The 22,725-nt window shown below is 40.1% G+C and overlaps 1 protein-coding gene across 6 annotated transcripts in view; it reads right to left on the bottom strand.

The window, feature by feature from the left end:
• Positions 1–4,181: 4,181 nt before the first annotated feature.
• Positions 4,182–22,725, bottom strand: part of LOC139745975 (enhancer of mRNA-decapping protein 4-like) — a 188,591-nt gene continuing 170,047 nt past the window's right edge. For 5 of the 6 annotated variants that reach the window (XM_071656721.1, XM_071656725.1, XM_071656727.1 and 2 more), the window contains 2 exons: positions 11,827–11,990; positions 6,678–6,997 (listed from right to left, as the gene is read on the bottom strand). In XM_071656721.1, the coding sequence (XP_071512822.1) occupies positions 6,823–6,997; positions 11,827–11,990 (339 nt within the window). In that variant the 3' untranslated portion in view covers positions 6,678–6,822. Of the gene's footprint in view, positions 6,998–11,826; positions 11,991–22,725 lie in introns of all 6 variants that reach the window. The other variant, XM_071656723.1, reaches the window with a different exon arrangement.

Raw genomic sequence — 22,725 nt, 5'->3', positions numbered from 1 at the left:
AGTCAATTGGGAGGTGAGTTTGAATGGAGAAAAACTGGAGGAAGTGAAGTGTTTTAGATATCTGGGAGTGGATCTGGCAGCGGATGGAAACATGGAAGCGGAAGTGGATCATAGGGTGGGGGAGGGGGCGAAAATTCTGGGAGCCTTGAAGAATGTGTGGAAGTCGAGAACATTATCTCGGAAAGCAAAAATGGGTATGTTTGAAGGAATAGTGGTTCCAACAATGTTGTATGGTTGCGAGGCGTGGGCTATGGATAGAGTTGTGCGCAGGAGGATGGATGTGCTGGAAATGAGATGTTTGAGGACAATGTGTGGTGTGAGGTGGTTTGATCGAGTAACGTAAGGGTAAGAGAGATGTGTGGAAATAAAAAGAGCGTGGTTGAGAGAGCAGAAGAGGGTGTTTTGAAATGGTTTGGGCACATGGAGAGAATGAGTGAGGAAAGATTGACCAAGAGGATATATGTGTCGGAGGTGGAGGGAACGAGGAGAAGAGGGAGACCAAATTGGAGGTGGAAAGATGGAGTGAAAAAGATTTTGTGTGATCGGGGCCTGAACATGCAGGAGGGTGAAAGGAGGGCAAGGAATAGAGTGAATTGGAGCGATGTGCTATACCGGGGTTGACGTGCTGTCAGTGGATTGAATCGGGGCATGTGAAGCGTCTGGGGTAAACCATGGAAAGCTGTGTAGGTATGTATATTTGCATGTGTGGACATATGTATATACATGTGTATGGGGGTGGGTTGGGCCATTTCTTTCGTCTGTTTCCTTGCGCTACCTTGCAAACGCGGGAGACAGTGAAAAAAAAAAAAAAAAAAAATATTTTTCATTGTTTTAACCTATCTCCTTTTTTCTTTAATATTTGATTGCTGTTTTGTAAGCGACGCAGCGCAATGAAGACGAAGAAACACCACATCCACTCGCATCCATTCTCTTGCATCATGTGTAATGCATTGAAACAACAGTTGCCTATCCACAACCAGGCCCCACGTCTTTCTGTGGTCTAACCCAGACACTTCACATGCCTTGGTTTAGTCCACTGACAGCTTGCTGATCCTACTATACCACATCATTCCAAGTAATTCTAACCCATGCATGCCTTACACCCTCCTGCATGTTCAAGCCCTCATGGCTCAAAATTGCTTTCACTACATACTTTCATTTCCAGTTTGGTCTCCATGTTCTTGTTCCTCCACTTCTGACATATAATTTAGTTTCCCTGGTCTTGTTCCCTCCACTTCTGACACATATATCCTCTTTGTCAACCTTTCTCACTCATTCTCTCCATATGTCCATTCCATTTGATCCCTTCTACTTCCATCAATATCTCCAGTTCCTACAATCTTTTACTTCTTAACACTGTGCAGTTTGTACATCAACTTATTTCCTATGACATCTTATAGTATCATCATTATAATTTTGCTTTGTTGCTATCTCCCGCGTTAGCGGGGTAGCACAAGGAAACTGACAAAAGAATGGCCCAACCCACCCACATACACATGTATATACATACACGTCCACACACACAAATATACATACCTATACATCTCTACATATATATACACACACAGACATATACATATATACACATGTACATAATTCATACTTCTTTCTTTCAAACTATTCGCCATTTCCCGCATCAGCAAGGTAGCGTTAAGAACTGAGGACTGGACCTCTGAGGGAATATCCTCACCTGGCCCCCTTTTCTGTTCCTTCTTTTGGAAAATTAAAAAAAAAGGGGGGAGGATTTCCAGCCCCTGGCTCCCTCCCCTTTTAGTCGCCTTCTACGACACGCAGGGAATACGTGGGAAGTATTCTTTCTCCCCTATCCCCAGGGATAATTCATACTTCCTTCTTTCAAACTATTCGCCATTTCCCGCATTAGCAAGGTAGCGTTAAGAACAGAGGACTGGGCCTCTGAGGGAATATCCTCACCATAATTCATACTATCCCTGGGGATAGGGGAGAAAGAATACTTCCCACGTATTCCCTGCATGTCATAGAGGGTGACTAAAAGGGAAGGGAGCGGGGGGCTGGAAATCCTCCCCTCTCATTTTTTGTTAATTTTCCAAAAGAAGGAACAGAGAAGGGGGCCAGGTGAGGATATTCTCTCAAAGGCCCAGTCCTCTGTTCTTAACGCAACCTCGCTAATGCAGGAAATGGCGAATAGTACGAAAGAAAGAATTCATAATATCTGCCTTTATTCATTCCCATCGCCACCTCACCACACATTAAATAACAACCCCCTCCCCCCTCATGTGCGTGAGGTAGCGCTAAGAAAAGACAACAAAGGCCACATTCATTCACACTCAGTCTCTAGCTGTCATGTAATAATGCACCAAAACCACAGCTCCCTTTCCACAACCAGGCCCCACAGAACTTTCCATGGTTTACCCCAGATGCTTCACATGCCCTGATTCAATCCACTGACAGCACATCGACCCCGGTATACCACATCGTTCCAGTTCACTCTATTCCTTGAATGCCTTTCACCCTCCTGCATGTTCAGGCCCCGATCACTCAAAATCTTTTTCACTCCATCTTTCCACCTCCAATTTGGTCTTCCACTTCTCCTCATTCCCTCCACCTCTGACACATATGCCCTCTTGGTCAATCTTTCCTCACTCATTCTCTCCATGTGACCAAACCATTTCAAAACACCCTCTTCTGCTCTCTCAACCACACTCTTATTACCATACATCTCTCTTACCCTATTATTACGTACTTGATCAAACCACCACACACCACATATTGTCCTCAACTCTATCCATAGCCCACGCCTCGCAACTTATAACATTGTTGGAACCATACCCATTTTTGCTTTCCGAGATAATGTTCTCGACTTCCACACATCCTTCAACGCTACCAGAATTTTCGCCCCCTCCCCCACCCTATGATTCACTTCTGCTTCCATGGTTCCATCCGCTGCCAAATCCACTCCCAGATATCCAAAACACCACTTCCTCCTGTTTTTCTCCATTCAAACTTACCTCCTAATTGACTTGTCCCTCAACCCTACTGTACCTAATAACCTTGCTCTTATTCACATTTACTCTCAGCTTTCTTCTTTCACACACTTTACCAAACTCAGTAACCAGCATCTGCAGTTTCTCACATGAATCAGCCACCAGCACTGTATCAGTGAAAAACAACTGACTCACTTCCCAAGCTGTCTCATCCACAACTGACTGCATACTTGCCCCTCTTTCCAAAACTCTTGCATTCACCTCCCTAACAGCCCCATCCATAAACAAATTAAACAACCATGGAGACATCACACACCCCTTCCTACATGTACACATGCCTTACATCCACGACAAAAACTATTCACTCTTCTAACAACTTGCCTCCCACACCATTTATTCTTAATACCTTCCACAGAGCATCTCTATCAACTCTATCATATGCCTTCTCCACATCCATAAATGCTATATACAAATCCATTTGCTTTTCTAAGTATTTCTCACATACATTCTTCAAAGCAAACACCTGATCCACACATCCTCTACCACTTCTGAAACCACACTGCTCTTCCCCAATCTGATGCTCTGTACATGCCTTCACCCTCTCAATCAATACCCTCCCATATAATTTACCAGGAATACTCAACAAACTTATACCTCTGTAATTTGAGCACTCACTTTTATCCCCTTTGCCTTTGTACAATGGCACTTATAGTATACAATACTTAATTATTAGAATGGAAAATGAAAGTCTTTTTTATTAAATAATTAACTTATCCATAAAAAAAGAAAACCAAATGATACATCTGTAAATACAAGAAAATATTGTATGGATGAAAGAAATGACCATTTAGCTAAGTACGAAACTAATTTTGTCTACTGACAACCTAGTCTTAATGGTCTCTCACAGAATTCTTAAAGAATAAAAAACAAAAAAAAATGTAAAGGAACATGATCTCTTACAACACCTAGATTATGCACATAACTGGTGGTTTTATATTACCAGCACCTTGACCATTCAGGGACAGCTCAGCTATCATAATTATCATGTTCAAAAGCTATCATGATATAGAAGTTTATAATCATATCATAGTTTAGATACAAGCAATGTCTTAGCCATGGATATACGACAAATTAAGAGTTAAACAATGTCAAACTCATACATATATAAAAAAAAAACATGATTTATTATTAAGTAATGTACCTGGATGTTCAAAACTGGTAAACTTTCGTGAACGAGGATCTGAACTACAACTTCCCACTGTACATTAGTATCACATTCATATACAATCATTTATGCTGAGTATAGTGGATATAAATATCTAAATTTTAAATGAAGAACTCCTTTTCATAAAACTTTCTCAGTACAGAATAAACATGCTACAAAAGATTACAAAAATAGAACTACATTCACACTAATAAGAATTGAATTCAACCTTGATTATATAAAATTCACTTAATGTATTAATATAAACACACTAGATACAATCACCAAGGTGGGACATACTTCTACAATGATTTATATGCTGCAAAACTGGACATTAATATCATCTTAAAAGGAAACAATTCCTTCAAGGCTGAAGAGTGAATCATAAAAATAATGTAATGAAAAGCACTTATATGCCTCTTATTGGTTACTCATTATGTACTCATTATGCCAATACCTGAGTTATGTTAGGTAATTTCTGTAAATATTTGGGAAATACTGACAAAATAAAGCTAATGAGTATATAACTTGTATCAAACTTTATAATTTCAAAGTTTCACAGATACCTTGTCGATAATTCCAATAAAACTTTCACCTTTTTTAAAGATATATTTCAATTCTTATAAGGCACCTGAAGCATAAAAGTTTTGAACTGATATTGTAGTCCTCTCTAACTAATGAGTAACAAGCATTTTATTTCAATGAGATATAAACATTACTCATTTGTAAAACTTCTTAAAATGAAATTCTGATACTTCCACCATCACTCTAATATACATAAGAAGGAATAACAGATTGAACAGCACTACTTTTATGAAGTTATTCTTACTTCTTCAAAGGTCTCCCTAACTCATTCACCAACATCTGAAATAAAATGGCTTTGTACAATAAGTGGTGTTAGCTCTAAATTAACTTGTAATTAAATGAATCTGAAAGAAACCACAAAACTTACACAAATTCCACCAGTTCTACACAAATAATATGTGACTGAATATTCCCCAACATGAACAATTACATACCCAAGGATAATCCAAACACCCATATAAAGTTGAAAACAGTATTTTGCAAGTATAACATAATTAATCAAATAAAATCTGCTGACTACTTGTCAGTAACCACTGTGCTTTCAGCATAAAATCTGCAAAGAATGCATTCATCCGCCCATAAGGGAAAAGAAAAAATATCTGAATATGTTTCACTCTGTGGATTGCATGCTGACAAATTATACATTTATGCAGCTTATATGTTAATATGTGAGTGAGTACAGAATGCACTGGTAAGCTATAAACAATGTATGAGATTTCAACCTCATATCTTAATAAAAGCACTGGCATACCAAGTGCAATCAAAACAATGCATAAGATCGTCATACAAAATTTCACAAACATATATGGTGCAAACCCATGACCTAGGACAAATAAAAATGACAGGTTAATCATATTCCTGGAGAAACAACCAGTAAACACAAGACTTGTGTGCTGATAGAAGAAACTGAAGTACTTAAAAAATGTATGACAATCATAGTGCATAAACTGTTCATGTTTACTTCAACCCAGTTACAGAGAATTTACAAAATCAGCACTGAGCCTTCCTCCTCCCTCAAGGAGCTATCTACAAGACTGGGTATCAACTCTACAAAACATACAAGTTGCAAATATGTTACAATGGACAAATAGCACCTTCCATCCAACTATAATTATTTTAGTTGGACTGTTTAGTTTTCTTTTTTACATATATTATGTTCAACAACCTCAAAATACAATACTCATCAGATAAAAAAGATGCGAGTCAACTAGAGGCAATATTGTAAGAAAATATTGTAAGCAGATAATCAATGATACGTGCTGGAAGCACCATTTAATAAATGAGAGTAACAATAAAATCAGTAACACTACATGAATGTAAAACATACTTGACGAAGCTTCTCCAATTATAATATGCATGCTTTGAAAACCAATGAGAATCCTTACATGTTCAAAGTAAAGTTTGATAAGAACTTTAGAAATACTAACAGTGATATTTCCTGCCTGTGCACTACAAGAAAGGTTCCCTCATTCTACACACTAGTCCCTGCATTATCTCCACAATGAATACAGGAATCCCAATACCTAGTTATCATTATAAACCTATTTAGGGGACGGACTTCCTTTTACCTACACTTTCGTATTATAACCTAACCATAAAAGTGTAAAGGGATAATCCCTTGAAAGAATAAAATTAAACCCCTCCCAAAACACATGGTAAAAGGCTTAATGCATTACTATATGCCACAACTGTATCTGTTTGTCTACGAAGATCAAAATGCAGCCATTAGCCTCCTAGATGATGAGGTGTATGAAAAGGATTAATAAGATTTTCAAATGCTAGGCAGGATTAAGAATCTAACAATTAAAAAGGTTTTGAGCAGTGGCAAATGGATCTACAGGCAGGTAACACAAAAGATTATTTAAATTCACGACATATAAGAAAATTGATTTACATATCACACAAGTGGTGGAAATATAATTATGATACATGATAGAAAAAGAGGAAGTTAAATGATTTTCTGCTGACAGAGCAGAAGTTACTTACACCTGAAAGACAGGTTAAGTGATTTGCACCTAACAGGCTTTGTAAGGGTAAAGTATTTACATCTCAAAGCTAATATCTAATGGTCTACAAGGCAACAAGGTGGTTGACAGCCATGAGAAGCATCTTTACTTTCTTGTGATTAGGATTTGCTGACAGATATGTGTGTAGGTTACGCTGAAATCCCTGTAAGACAGGACGCATGTGTTCACGAGTTACAGGGTGGGATGCATCCAAGTTCATCACAGCTTCCTCCAAGTACCTGAGGAGAAAATAGATTTGTTACAACAGCTTGAGGTTAGAGTGCCAAAAATGACTATTCATGTTAATAAACATACTGTTTCAAACATTCAAAACATGATCAATCTACCAAACCCATTTCAAAGACTAAAAGGTAGAAAGTTCTCATTTACAATATTTGGCAAAACACTACAAAGCTTTACACACACACAAAAAAAAAAGGGGGGGGGGGTGGAGATTCATCACTGCTTATAAGCAAGGAAACAAACTTCAAGCCACTTACGGAAAAAGAAACCTAAGAAACCTATCTACTATATCATTAAAAATGCAGCTGTTCATAGCAGCCAATCTAAGAATATGAGAAATGTAACTGGGCAGGATAAGGGACAGAGCTGGGGAGAATGAAGATGTAATCAAGTAACTGGACAGGTTGAAGGACAGGGATGGGGAGAATGAAGATATAATCAAGTAACTGGACAGGATATGGGACAGGGATGGGGAGAATGAAGATGTAATCAAGTAACTGGACAGGATGAAGGACAGGGATGGGGAGAATGAAGATATAATCAAGATATAATCAAACCTTAACACAAAAGCATCCTTAAACATTTCATTTCTAAAACATTTACCTCTTCTATATTTTGTCATCTAGGGCCCATGCCTCAAATCCATATAATACCACCCACAGTACTATACCATCAAACATACCCATCTTTGACATCTCATATACTATACACTCTACCCACAAGCTCCTTTTCCAAGCCACCTATATCTCACCACCCTATTTCTCCCTATATCATTTCCTTTTTTCCAATAACCTTTATAAACCTTCATACACATATATATAAACAATAAAAATTTTTTTACCTATGGAAGTCAAGGATTCAAACCCCGTTCTGTCACATGATAGGCCAGTGCGTGGTAGTACTATTAGATCCTCAGCTCTCTTGAGTAAATTGTTATAATCTATTACAACTATCCAGTCCACATTGTTTGCTGATAAATCTCTGGTGGCTGATTTGTGTGAGAAACTGCAGAAGCTGGAGACTGAGTTTGAAAAAGCGTGAAAGGAGGAAGTTGAAAGTAAATGTGAATAAGAACAAAGGATATTAGCTTCAGTGGGGTTAAGGGACAAGTTAATTGGGATGTAGGTTTGAATGGAGAAAAATTGAAGGAAGTGAAATGTTTTAGATTTTTAGATATCTGGGAAGGACTTAGCAGCGAATGGAGCCATGGAAGCCGAAGTGAGTCACAGGGTGGAGGAGGGGACAAAGGTTTTGGGAGTGATGAAGAATGTGTGGAAGGAGAGAATGTTATCTCGGAAAAAAAATGGGTTTGTTTGAAGGAATAGTAGTTCCAACAATATCATATGGTTACGGGGCATGGGCTATGGATAGGGTTGTACAGAGGAGGGTGGATGTGATGGAAATGAAATGTCTGAGGACATTATGTGGTGTAAAGTGGTTTAATCGAGTAAGTAATGAAAGGGTAAGAGAGATGTGTGGAAATAAAAAGTGTGGTTGAGAGAGCAGCAGAGGGTGTATTGAAATGGTGTGACATATGGAGAGAATGAGTGAGGAAAGATTGACAAAAAGGATATATGTGTCAGAGATGGAGGGAATGGGGAGAAGTGGGAGACCAAATTGGAGGTGGAAGGATGGAGTGAAAAAGATTTTGAGCACTCGGGGCCTGAGCATACAGGAGGGTGAAAGGCATGCAAGGAATAGAGTGAACTGGAATGATGCAGTATACCAGGGTTGACGTGCTGTCAGTGGACTGATGTGGATAAGGAGCTGTGGTTACGGTGTACTACACATGACAGCTAGAGACTGACTGTGAACGAGTGTGGCCTTTTTTTGTCTATTTTCCTGGTGCTACCTCACTGATGCAGGGGGTAGCGATGCTGTTTCCTGGGGAACAGGGTAGCCACAGGAATGGATGAAGGCAAGCAAGTATGAATATGTACATGTATATATTCCTATGTGTATATATGTATATGTCTGTGTACTATATGTATGTTTTTTTTTTTTTTTTTTTTTTTTTTTATACTTTGTCGCTGTCTCCCGCGTTTGCGAGGTAGCGCAAGGAAACAGACGAAAGAAATGGCCCAACCCCCCCCCCCCATACACATGTACATACACACGTCCACACACGCAAATATACATACCTACACAGCTTTCCATGGTTTACCCCAGACGCTTCACATGCCTTGATTCACTCCACTGACAGCACGTCAACCCCTGTATACCACATCACTCCAATTCACTCTATTCCTTGCCCTCCTTTCACCCTCCTGCATGTTCAGGCCCCGATCACACAAAATCTTTTTCACTCCATCTTTCCACCTCCAATTTGGTCTCCCTCTTCTCCTCGTTCCCTCCACCTCCGACACATATATCCTCTTGGTCAATCTTTCCTCACTCATTCTCTCCATGTGCCCAAACCATTTCAAAACACCCTCTTCTGCTCTCTCAACCACGCTCTTTTTATTTCCACACATCTCTCTCACCCTTACGTTACTTACTCGATCAAACCACCTCACACCACACATTGTCCTCAAACATCTCATTTCCAGCACATCCATCCTCCTGCGCACAACTCTATCCATAGCCCACGCCTCGCAACCATACAACATTGTTGGAACCACTATTCCTTCAAACATACCCATTTTTGCTTTCCGAGATAATGTTCTCGACTTCCACACATTTTTCAAGGCTCCCAAAATTTTCGCCCCCTCCCCCACCCTATGATCCACTTCCGCTTCCATGGTTCCATCCGCTGACAGATCCACTCCCAGATATCTAAAACACTTCACTTCCTCCAGTTTTTCTCCATTCAAACTCACCTCCCAATTGACTTGACCCTCAACCCTACTGTACCTAATAACCTTGCTCTTATTCACATTTACTCTTAACTTTCTTCTTCCACACACTTTACCAAACTCAGTCACCAGCTTCTGCAGTTTCTCACATGAATCAGCCACCAGCGCTGTATCATCAGCGAACAACAACTGACTCACTTCCCAAGCTCTCTCATCCCCAACAGATTTCATACTTGCCCCTATGTATGTATAGGTGTATAAGTTGATATGTATGTGTGTGTATGGGCATTTATGTGTATATATGGGTATATGAGTGGATGGGCCATTCTTCATCTGTTTCCTGGTGATACCTTGCTGATGTGGAAAACAGCGATTAAGTATAATAAAAAAAAATAATATATATCTACATTCACCTACTTTTCTAAAAAATTATACCAGTATATAATAAAGACATCCCAGTCTAGAAGCGTGTCTTGACAGTTTGCAACCTACAGAAATTCAGGGCCTTGGCTGATTAGGACCAAGTGGGTTAATGACATCATCAGTGCTGTGGTCTTGGATGGGCTGAAGATATACACATAACAAGCAACTGGCTATGATCTACTTGTTAGGATAGAGAAAGATCAGGAAAGTCAGTGATACCCCACCAGAAAGACAAGGGGTTATCCGAGAGAACATTTCATGCTTGCATGTCAGACTTTAGAGGAGAGACAATATATTATGAGAAATCTGTGCTCAAAATTTCTCTCTTGTAAAGTTTGCACCTTAAAACATGAGCTGGTCACATAACTGTCCCTAGCAGAGCAAGGAACACATTTGGAAAACCTTAGTGTACTAACATTTGCAGTTTATATTTATTACAAAGATCATATTCTAAGTGATAAAAACATATTACAAATATCCCTTAGAAATTTTGCAATTCTTCTTAGTTTATGTTCCGAAGTGGAAGTGGCCTAAGAAGAAATGAGATACTTCAGGAATTCATAATTCCATTCCCTGTATGTTCTGTATGATGTATTATTCTATAATAATTCATCCAGTAGTGAAATTAGTCTCACAAAACAACCTGAACTATACTATATAAATGAAGAAATACACATAAAACATTTTTTCATGGAAAAAGAGATACCCATCTGGCTCTGATGACTAATCACCAACAAGGCTGAGTTACTGATGTAACCATCCGATGATGGAAAATATATATAATATTCAGATTATTGTCAACTTTTGGTTGGGACTTTGGGTCCACTACACGATTTGTGTAACCCTAAAGTAAAAACCTCCAATCACACTCAGAAAACAACACGAGTGCAAAACACTCTCCCCATAACACACAAATATCAATTCTGCAAAAAAACATAATCCACCCCCACATACTTAGAAAGCAATACACAGCTAAGGTTTATTGTGGGTACGAGCATGTGATGCTCATAGGGTGAAATCACTGTACATCTGGGCAATGAGATTAATGTTTCTTATGATGTGAGCACCCCCTAACCCCAGTGTGCCTCTGGCTATCTTGAGGAAACAACATTCTTTCCTTACTCTTCCAGATTGCCACTTCCTTTAACGTATTTTGCTTTTGGGCACTGTGTTTCTTACACCTGTGCTTCATGATGGTTAGCTCTTACCTTTCTAGAGAAGAAAGCCCAAATTTTCCGTTAAAGGCACAAAAATGTGTGTACATATATGATTTCCGGTCACAAAGGGCACTCGAACACATGATCAGGTGGCTGTTTCCTACATCTCATTAATGCCACATCTCATTCAGAAGATCAAAACCCTATGAACCCAAAATATGGACCTAAAATACCCCAAGAACCTTGCCTATTCCTAGTCCAGGCATCAGCAGATGTGATCAAAGCCATAAGAGAGATGACTAAGTAATAAAATGTAAGAGCGACATCACCTTTAAAAATGTATAGGAAGGGGGACATTTTTTTTCCCTTACACTGGAGTAATCATAAAAAATAATAATGGAAAACTAACATGACCTACATTGATCTTATCTAACAGAAAGTTTAACTTACTTCATTTTGAGGTCTGTGAACGTGGAAAGATCATGGGATAGTTGGTTGACGAGGGAGAGGAGGACATCTTGAGACAGGGGACACGGAGTCATGTTGAAGACTTGCTGTGGATTGACACGCTCACAAACAAACACAACCAGACTCAAGTCAGATGCAGACAAAGCCTACAAAAATATATTAAAATCAAAGTTCAGTTTTTTACTATAAATGTATTCTTAGGCTAATCTAATGGTAAGTTTATACTTCACTTGTAATATTCAATAACACTATGAATGAGGGAAAGAGAATAATAACTATGTATATCCTAATTTTCCTAAAAGAACCACCAACAGAGCTGTGACCAGAAGGCTGGAAACCGTCAAATCGAGTATAGCAGTGTCACTTTTCAAAATGAGGAAGAGACAAATTGACGATTTTTTCTCAAAGGCTCAAGCTGGAATGCTTAAATGTGCATAGCTGTATCAAGGCTGTTTGCCATACAGTTGTCAAACACCTTGACTAGCCAATCAAGAGTAGTGCCACCTCCATTCTTTATCAACTCTACTGCAATCCTATCCCCTCTATCTTAAGCAAGGCTTTCACTTCTCCTCTTTTCACAATACCATTCACATCACTGGCACTTCCCGTACCACCTCATCAAAAAGACATCACATCCAAGATCCTACCATTAAACACATTTAGCAGCCTTCCTGAATATTCACTTCAGTTCTTTTCCACCACCTCTTTGACCGTTACCACTTGCCCATCCATTTTCCTTCCTGTCAACCAAACTTTTCCAACTCACCTTAAAAGGTTCATCTCCTCCTAAAACAGTTTCTTATTCTCTCCAAAGGTCATTCATACACTCTCATCAATCTAAAATCTCATTTGCCTTCTTTTGTTAATCTTGTTCATTTCTCTTGACCTTCTGCTACTTTCTCTTGTACTCCTCTCAATCACAGGCACTCCTTCCCTGCAAAGACCACCCACGCATCCTTTTCTCTTTCACTAGTGATTTTATTTTCTCATTCCACCAATTACTACTCATTTTCATACATCTACATACCACCTTCCATATGCCACACATTTTACCTGCACTTGTAAGCAATGCTTCTTAAATACCTTCTACTCCCCATATTCCATTTGTTGTCACTGTATGCCATTCTTCCCTCTATCCCTCTTGGTACCTCTACACAAAACCCCAAGTTCACTCATTCTCATAACCTTTTTCACATATCCTTTATTCTTAACCTAAAACCTAAGCAAAACTCTCACACTCATCTCCACTAAAAATTGATCTGACATTCCACCTGCCATTCCTCTAACAATACTCGCATCTAACATCCTCTCCTTTGCACGACTCAATGAGCACTCAATCCAATAATGACTAATAGCCCCTAACCTCACTCACCCATGTATACTTTTTTTTTTTTCTTTGTCGCTGTCTCCCGCGTTAGCAAGGTAGTGCAAGGAAACAGACGAAAGAATGGCCCACCCCACCCACATACACATGTATATACATACACGTCCACACACGCACATATACATACCTATACATCTCATCGTATACATATATATACACACGCAGACATATATACATATATACATATGTACATAATTCATAGTCTGCCTTTATTCATTTCCACTGCCACCCTGCCACACTTGAAATAACAAACCCCTTCCCCCTCACGTGTGCGAGGTAGCGCTAGGAAGACAACAAAGAGTACATTCGTTCACACTCAGTCTCTAGCTGTCATGTAATAATGCACCAAAACCACAGCTCCCTTTCCACATCCAGGCCCCACACAACTTTCCATGGTTTACCCCAGACGCTTCACATGCCCTGGTTCAATCCATTGACAGCACATCCACCCCGGTATACCACATCGTTCCAATTCACTCTATTCCTTGCATGCCTTTCACACTCCTGCATGTTCAGGCCCCTATCACTCAAAATCTTTTTCACTCCATCTTTCCACCTCCAATTTGGTCTCCCACTTCTCCTCGTTCCCTCCACCTCTGACACATATATTCTGTTGGTCAATCTTTCCTCACTCATTCTCTCCATGTGACCAAACCATTTCAAAACACCCTCTTCTGCTCTCTCAACCACACTCTTTTTATTACCACACATCTCTCTTACCCTATTATCACTTACTCAATCAAACCACCTCACATCACATATTGTCCTCAAACATCTCATTTCCAGCACATCCACCCTCCTCCGCACAACTCTATCCATAGCCCACGCCTCACAACCATTTAACATTGTTGGAACCACTTTTCCTTCAGACATACCCATTTTTGCTTTCGGAGATAGTGTCCTCAACTTCCACACATTCTTCAAGGCTCCCTGAACTTTCGCCCCCTCCCCACCCTATGATTCACTTCCGCTTCCATAGTTCCATCCGCTGCCAAATCCACTCCCAGATATCTAAAACACTTTAACTTCGTCCAGTTTTTCTCCATTCAAACTTACCTCCCAATTGACTTGTCCCTCAACCCTACTGTACCTAATAATGTTGCTCTTATTCACATTTACTCTCAGCTTTCTTCTTTCACACACTTTACCAAACTCAGTCACCAGCTTCTGCAGTTTCTCACATGAATCAGCTACCAGCGCTGTATCATCAGCGAACAACAACTGACTCACTTCCCAAGCTCTTTCATCCACAACAGACTTCATACTTGCCCCTCTTTCCAAAACTCTTGCATTCACCTCCATAACAACCCCATCCATAAACAAATTCAACAACCATGGAGACATCACACACCCCTGCTGCAAACCTACATTCATTGAGAACCAATCACTTTCCTCTCTTCCTACACGTACACATGCCTTACATCCTAAATAAAAACTTTTCATTGCTTCTAACAACTTGCCTCCCACACCATATATTCTTAATACCTTCCACAGAGCATCTCTATCAACACTATCATATGCCTTTTCCAGATCCATAAATGCTACATACAAATCCATTTGCTTTTCTAAGTATTTCTCACATACATTCTTCAAAGCAAACACCTGATCCACACATCCTCCACCACTTCTGAAACCACACTGCTCTTCCCCAATCTGATGCTCTGTACATGCCTTGATCCCGATCAATCAATACCCTCCCATATAATTTCCCAAGAATACTCAACAAACTTATACCTCTGTAATTTGAGTACTCACTTTTATCCCCTTTGCCTTTGAACAAAGGCACTATGCAAGCATTCCGCCAATCCTCAGGCACCTCACCATGAGTCATACATACATTAAATAACCTTACCAACCAGTCAACAGTACCGTCACCCCCCTTTTTTTAATAGATTCCACTGCAATACCATCCAAACCCACTGCCTTGCCAATTTTCATCTTCCGCAAAGCTTTTACTATCTCTTCTCTGTTTACCAAATCATTTTCCCTAGCCCTCTCACTTTGCACACCACCTCGACCATCACACCCTATATCTGCCACTCTATCATCAAATACATTCAACAAACCTTCAAAATACTCACTCCATCTCCTTCTCACATCACCACTACTTGTTATCACATCCCCATGAGCCCCCTTCACTGAAGTTCCCATTTGTTCCCTTGTCTTATGCACTTTATTTACCTCCTTCCAAAACATCCTTTTATTCTCCCTAAAATTTAATGATACTCTCTCATCCCAACTCTCATTTGCCATCTTTTTCACCTCTTGCACCTTTCTCTTGACCTCCTGCCTCTTCCTTTTATACATCTCCCACTCATTTGCATTTTTCCCTGCAAAAATCGTCCAAATATCCTCTCTCTTCTCTTTCACTACTACTCACTTCTTCATCCCACCACTCACTACCCTTTCTAATCTGTTCACCTCCCATGCTTCTCATGCCATAAGCATCTTCTGCACAAGCCATCACTGCTTCCCTAAATACATTCCATTCCTCCCCCACTCCCTTTACGTCCTTTCTTCTCACCTTTTTCCATTTTGTACTCAGTCTCTCCTAGTACTTCCTCACATAAAGTCTCCTTCCCAAGCTCACTTACTCTCACCACTCTTTTCCCCCCAACACTCTCTCTTTTTTTCTGAAAACCTCTACAAATCTTCACCTTTGCCTCCACAAGATAATGATCAGACATCCCTCCAGTTGCACCTCTCAGCACATTAACATCCAATAGTCTCTCTTTCGCGCACCTATCAATTAACACGTAATCCAATAACGATCTCTGGCCATCTCTCCTACTTACATACGTATACTTATGTATATCTCTCTTTTTAAACCAGCTATTCCCAATCACCAGTCCTTTTTCAGCACATAATCTACAAGCTCTTCATCATTTCCATTTACAACACTGAACACCCCATGTACACCAATTATTCCCTCAACTGCCACATCACTCACCTTTGCATTCAAATCACCCATCACTATAACCCGGTCTCGTGCATCAAAACTACTAACACACTCACTCAGCTGCTCCCAAAACACTTGCCTCTCATGATCTTTCTTCTCATGCAATGGTGCATATGCACCAATAATCACCCATCTCTCTCCATCAACTTTCAGTTTTACCCATATCAATCTAGAGTTTACTTTCTGACACTCTTTCGATCTAGACTTTACTTTCTTACACTCTATCACATACTCCCACCACTCCTGTTTCAGGAGTACTGCTACTCCTTCCCTTGTTCTTGTCCTCTCACTAACCCCTGACTTTACTCCCAAGACATTCCCAAACCACTCTTCCCCTTTACCCTTGAGCTTCGTTTCACTCAGAGCCAAAACATCCAGGTTCCTTTCCTCAAACATACTACCTATCTCTCCTTTTTTCTCATCTTGGTTACATCCACACACATTTAGACACCCCAATCTGAGCCTTCGTGGAGGATGAGCACTCCCCGCGTGACTCCTTCTTCTGTTTCCCCTTTTAGAAAGTTAAAATACAAGGAGGGGAGGGTTTCCAGCCCCCCCGCTCCCATCCCCTTTGGTTGCCTTATATGACTGTGAGAAGCTCTTCCTTAGTTTCATTTAAACCAAGGACCCAATGTGCCCTTATTAAACCTTCAAGTGTTAAATCACCCACTTTTACACCATGATCACCCAGTACCATGATCTGGTTTCTTGTATCGAAACTGGGAAAACACTCACTCAGCTCCTCTCTTTTCTTCTTAACTCCGCTCATTACCAGGTGCATAAGCATGAAGAATCTCTCATCTCTTATAATCTACTTTCATTCTAACCTATATCAATCTTGTTCTTACTACCTTTTCTCATTAGAATTACCACCTCTTCTTTCATTCCTTCCCTCTCAATATCTCTGGTCTTTACCCTGAAACATTTCTGAACCATTTTACCCCCTTCTTCTTTAACTTAATTTCACTCAAAGCAAAATTTCTGAGTTACTTTTATCAAATAAAGCATTATTTCCCCTTTTTTTTTTCCATCCTAGATACAGGAACACACAGTGAGACAACCAAGCATGAGCCTTCAAGGACAAACCTTTGTGTGGTTCCTTCTTCTCTTCCTGTATCTGAAAACCAATAGTAAAAAGTGGAAGGATTTCCAGCTCCCCACTCTGACTCCTGTTGGTCAACTCTTCTAACATGCAGTTGAAAAGTGGATTACATAATTACTCACTTATCCCACTAAAGGGGACATCACACAGCATCAAATCTTCCTTTACTTTTTTACATTTTACCTTGGACTTTCAACCACACGAAATGGGTTCTGGGATCTGGAAACAAGTCTTGTAAACAAATGATATAGCTGATGAGGACACTAGCCAGATCACTGTTCTCACCATAATTCTCTTATCAGCACAAGAAAAAAACTAAAAAGTCTATGAGGAGGGTGCGAACACGTAGATGGTTGGCATGAAGAGAAAAAACTAAGGTTTTTGGAAATTAATTTGCGAACTATCTCTTGAAGATCAAGAATGTTGCAGGAACTCCAAGAGGCTGGACAAGTGCCAATTTGAATGACTTCTATGCCTAATATGTCCAATAATCTCGAGAAATGATGCAAGCATGAGGAGAGCCATAATACCAGAAGAAAGACTAGCCATCAAAATTTGGTATTTAGCAACAGATTTTAGGGTGCAATATGACACTAAAAGCTATGATATAAGGAATATCTTAATTTTTCAGTGCTATTTTCATGGCCCTTGTAGATTATGGCAAGTTTCTCTTCATGGATCATGGTGATAATGGGAGAGCTAGTGATGTTACAGTGTGGGAGAAAAGCTCTTTATTACAGCATACTGAATATTCCTCAAGGAGAAAAACTGCCATTCTCAGACAGAAAATACCATTAAATGACTGCCAGGGATGCTGTCTCTCCAATAAAGCCATACCTAATGAAACCTAAACTAAGACAATAAATGCAGGGGAAACATAATTATCTCTCTCATGTAAAAGGAAGATCTCTGAAAATTCCTTTGCCATCTTAACTAGTTGATTCCAGATCTACAGACAAACCAATTAGAACAACTCCCAAACAATATGGAAACAACTGCATTAGCCACAACTGTCTTGTGCATTTACCTCAGGAGTAACTCTACTCTCCCCTAGACCTAATTGACTGCGCACATGTAAATAATGGCACATTTCACCAAGGACAATGGCACAATTACAGCCGGGGTGCATTGAAGAATCTAAATCCTGCAGGGGATATGAACTACCAACAGTGCACATGAGGCGCCAGAAACATTCACGACCAATTTCAACAATGAAGGCTCAAGTTCCTTGGCATAACCAGATGGTCCATCAACATCAAAAACAAAGTAGTAATGAAAAAGTACAAACTGAAATTGCATATATTGTTATTTTTTCCTGTCATACAAAACTGTACTTTATTCTATATTCAGTACATCTATAAGCCATATTTTTAGTGTATGTGCAAGAAAATGCTTGTTTTACAGCAGTATACTATATATTTCAATTGGAAATTTGTCTTATATTCCATTTAGGTGCATGGTTGATTTATTTTACTAGTAGAAATATATATATGAAGTATACTTCTAAGTTGGGAGAGGGGGGCTGGGAATCCTCTCCTCCAATTTTACTTTTCCATAAGAGGGAACAGAGAAGAGGTCTATGTGATGATTTTCCCTCTATGGCTCACTCATCAGTCCTTAATGCTACCTTGCTCACACTGGAAATGGTGAATAAAAAATAAAAAAATCATATTTGTTCTTTTTATGTCATAAGCTGAATATATATCTTAGTCATCATTTCCATATGTACAGACTTTAAAGATGGAGTATTTATGGCAGAACAATTTTGTTTCTACCATGTAAACTGAAGGTCTGTGGGGCCTTGATGTGGATAGGAAGCTGTTGTTTCTGTGCATCACACATCAGTTTTAGAGAATGAGTGTGAACAGATGTGGGCTTTCTTTGTCTATTTCCAGGCACTACCTTACTGACACAGGAGGTGGTGATCTGGTGTGAGGGAGGAGGAGAGAGTGTATGTATATTTCATCCATTTTTCTTTTCCTTCATGCATCAGTGTTGTGTCCTCTTGGGCATAGTGGCGTAAGGAATGGATGAAGGCAAGCATTCTGAAGATGTATATGTGTGTATATGTATATGTCTATCAATGGACTGATCCAGGGCATGAGAAATGTCTGGGGTAAACCATGGAAAGTTATGTGGGGCCTGGATGTGGATAGGGAGTTGTGATTTCAGTGTATTACACATGACAAACAGAGATTGGGTGTTAACGTTTGTGGCCTTTTTTGTCTTTTCCTGACACTACTTCACTGACACGCAGTGGCAATGCTGTTTCCTGAGGGGCAGGGTGTTGACAGGAATGGATGAAGGAGAGTGAGTATGAATATGTACATGTGTAAATATATCTATATGGCTGTGTATGTATATCTGTAGATAACTCCTGAAACAGGAGTTGTGGGAGTATGTGATAGAATGTAAGAAAGTAAATTCTAGATTAATATAGGTAAAACTGAAAGTTGATGGAGAGAGATGGGTGATTATTGGTGCATATGCACCTGGGCATGAGAAGAAAGATTATGAGAGGCAAGTGTTTTGGGAGCAGCTGAATGAGTGTGTTAGTGGTTTTGATGCACAAGACCGGGTTAAAGTGATGGGTGATTTGAATGCAAAGGTGAGTAATGTGGCAGTTGAGGGAATAATTGGTATACATGGGGTGTTCAGTGTTGTATATGGAAATGGTGAAGAGCTTGTACATTTATGTGCTGAAAAAGGACTGGTGATTGGGAATACCTGGTTTAAAAAGTGAGATATACATAAGCATACGTATGTAAGTAGTAGAGATGGCCAGAGATCGTTATTGGATTACGTGTTAATTGACAGGCGCGCGAAAGAGAGACTTTTGGATGTTAATGTGCTGAGAGGTGCAACTGGAGGGATGTCTGATCATTATCTTGCTTAGGCGAAGGTGAAGACTTGTATGGGTTTTCAGAAAAGAAGGGAGAACGTTGGGGTGAAGAGGGTGGTGAGAGTAAGTGAGCTTGGGAAGGAGACTTGTGTGAGGAAGTACCAGGAGAGACTGAGTACAGAATGGAAAAAGGTGAGAACAAAGGGTGTAAGGGGAGTGGGGGAGGAATGGGATTTATTCTAGGAAGCAGTGATGACTTGCGTAAAAGATGCTTGTGGCATGAGAAGCATGGGTGGTGGGTTGATTAGAAAGGGTAGTGAGTGGTGGGATGAAGAAGTAAGATTATTAGTGAAAGAGAAGAGAGAGGCATTTGGACGATTTTTACAGGGAAATAATGCAAATGAGTGGGAGATGTATAAAAAGAAAGAGGCAGGAGGTCAAGAGAAAGGTGCAAGAGGTGAAAAAGAGGGCAAATGAGAGTTGGGGTGAGAGAGTATCATTAAATTTTAGGGAGAATAAAAAGATGTTCTGGAAGGAGGTAAATAAAGTGCATAAGACAAGGGAGCAAATGGGAACTTCAGTGAAGGGGGCTCATGGGGATGTGATAACAAGTAGTGGTGATGTGAGAAGGAGATGGAGTGAGTATTTTGAAGGGTTGTTGAATGTGTTTGATGATAGAGTGGCAGATATATGTTTTGGTCGAGGTGGTGTGCAAAGTGAGAGGGTTAGGGAGGATGATTTGGTAAACAGAGAAGAGGTAGTAAAAGCTTTGTGGAAGATGAAAGCCGGTAAGGCAGCAGGTTTGGATGGTATTGAAGTGGAATTCATTAAAAAAGGGGGTGACTGTATTGGTGACTGGTTGGTAAGGTTATCTAATGTATGTATGATTCATGGTGAGGTGCCTGAGGATTGGCGGAATACTTGCATTGTGCCATTGTAAAAAGGCAAAGGGGATAAGAGTGAGTGCTCAAATTACAGAGGTATAAGTTTGTTGAGTATTCCTGGTAAATTATATGGTAGGGTATTGATTGAGAGAGTGAAGGCATATACAGAGCATCAGATTGGGGAAGAGCAGTGTGGTTTCAGAAGTGGTAGAGGATGTGTGGATCAGGTGTTTGCTTTGAAGAATGTATATGAGAAATACTTAGAAAAGCAAAAGGATTTGTATGTAGCCTTTATGGATCTGGAGAAGGCATATGATAGAGTTGATAGAGATGCTCTGTGGAAGGTACTAAGAATATATGGTGTGGGAGGCAAGTTGTTAGAAGCAGTGAAAAGTTTTTATCGAGGATGTAAAGCATGTGTACGTGTGGGAAGAGAGGAAAGTGATTGGTTCTCAGTGAATGTAGGTTTAAGGCACGGGTGTGTGATGTCTCCATGGTTGTTTAATTTGTTTATGGATGGGGTGGTTAGGGAGGTGAATGCAAGAGTTTTGGAAAGAGGGGCAAGTATGAAGTCTGTTGTGGATGAGAGAGCTTGGGAAGTGAGTCAGTTGTTGTTTGCTCATGATACAGCGCTGGTGGCTGATTCATGTGAGAAACTGCAGAAGCTGGTGACTGAGTTTGGTAAAGTGTGTGAAAGAAGAAAGTTAAGAGTAAATGTGAATAAGAGCAAGGTCATTAGGTACAGTAGGGTTCAGGGTCAAGTCAATTGGGAGGTAAGTTTGAAAGGAGAAAAACTAGAGGAAGTAAAGTGTTTTAGATATCTGGGAGTGGATTTGGTAGCGGATGGAACCATGGAAGCGGAAGTGGATCATAGGGTGGGGGAGGGGCGAAAATCCTGGGGGCCTTGAAGAATGTTTGGAAGTTGAGAACATTATCTCCGAAAGCAAAAATGGGTATGTATGAACAATGTGGTTCCAACAATGTTGTATGGTTGCGAGGCGTGGGCTATGGATAGAGTTGTGCGCAGGAGGGTGGATGTGCTGAAAATGAGATGTTTGAGGACAATATGTGGTGTGAGGTGGTTTGATCGAGTAAGTAACGTAAGGGTAAGAGAGATGTGTGGAAATAAAAAGAGCATGGTTGAGAGAGCAGAAGAGGGTGTTTTGAAATGGTTTGGGCACATGGAGAGAATGAGTGAGGAATGATTGACCAACAGAATATATGTGTTGGAGGTGGAGGGAACGAGAAGTGGGAGACCAAATTGGAGGTGGAAAGATGGAGTGAAAAAGATTTTGAGTGATCGGGGCCTGAACATGCAGGAGGGTGAAAGGCGGGCAGGGAATAGAGTGAATTGGATCGATGCGGTATACTGGAGTCGACGTGCTGTCAATGGATTGAATCAGGGAATGTGAAGCATCTGGGGTAAACCATGGAAAGTTCTGTGGGGCCTGGATGTGGAAAGGGAGCTGTGGTTTCGGGCATTATTACATGACAGCTAGAGACTGAGTGTGAACAAATGGGGCCTTTGTTGTCTTTTCCTAGCGCTACCTCGCACACATGAGGGGGGAGGGGGATGTTATTCCATGTGTGGCGAGGTGGTGATGGGAATAAATAAAGGCAGACAGTATGAATTATGTACATGTGTATATATGTATATGTCTGTGTGTGTATATATATGTGTACATTGAGATGTAGGGGTATGTATATTTG

Source organism: Panulirus ornatus, chromosome 63, assembly GCF_036320965.1.
Source record: "Panulirus ornatus isolate Po-2019 chromosome 63, ASM3632096v1, whole genome shotgun sequence".
Lineage (NCBI taxonomy): Eukaryota > Metazoa > Arthropoda > Malacostraca > Decapoda > Palinuridae > Panulirus > Panulirus ornatus.
Note: the sequence above shows the minus strand (reverse complement) of the source record. Positions and strands in the feature narration are given on the sequence as shown.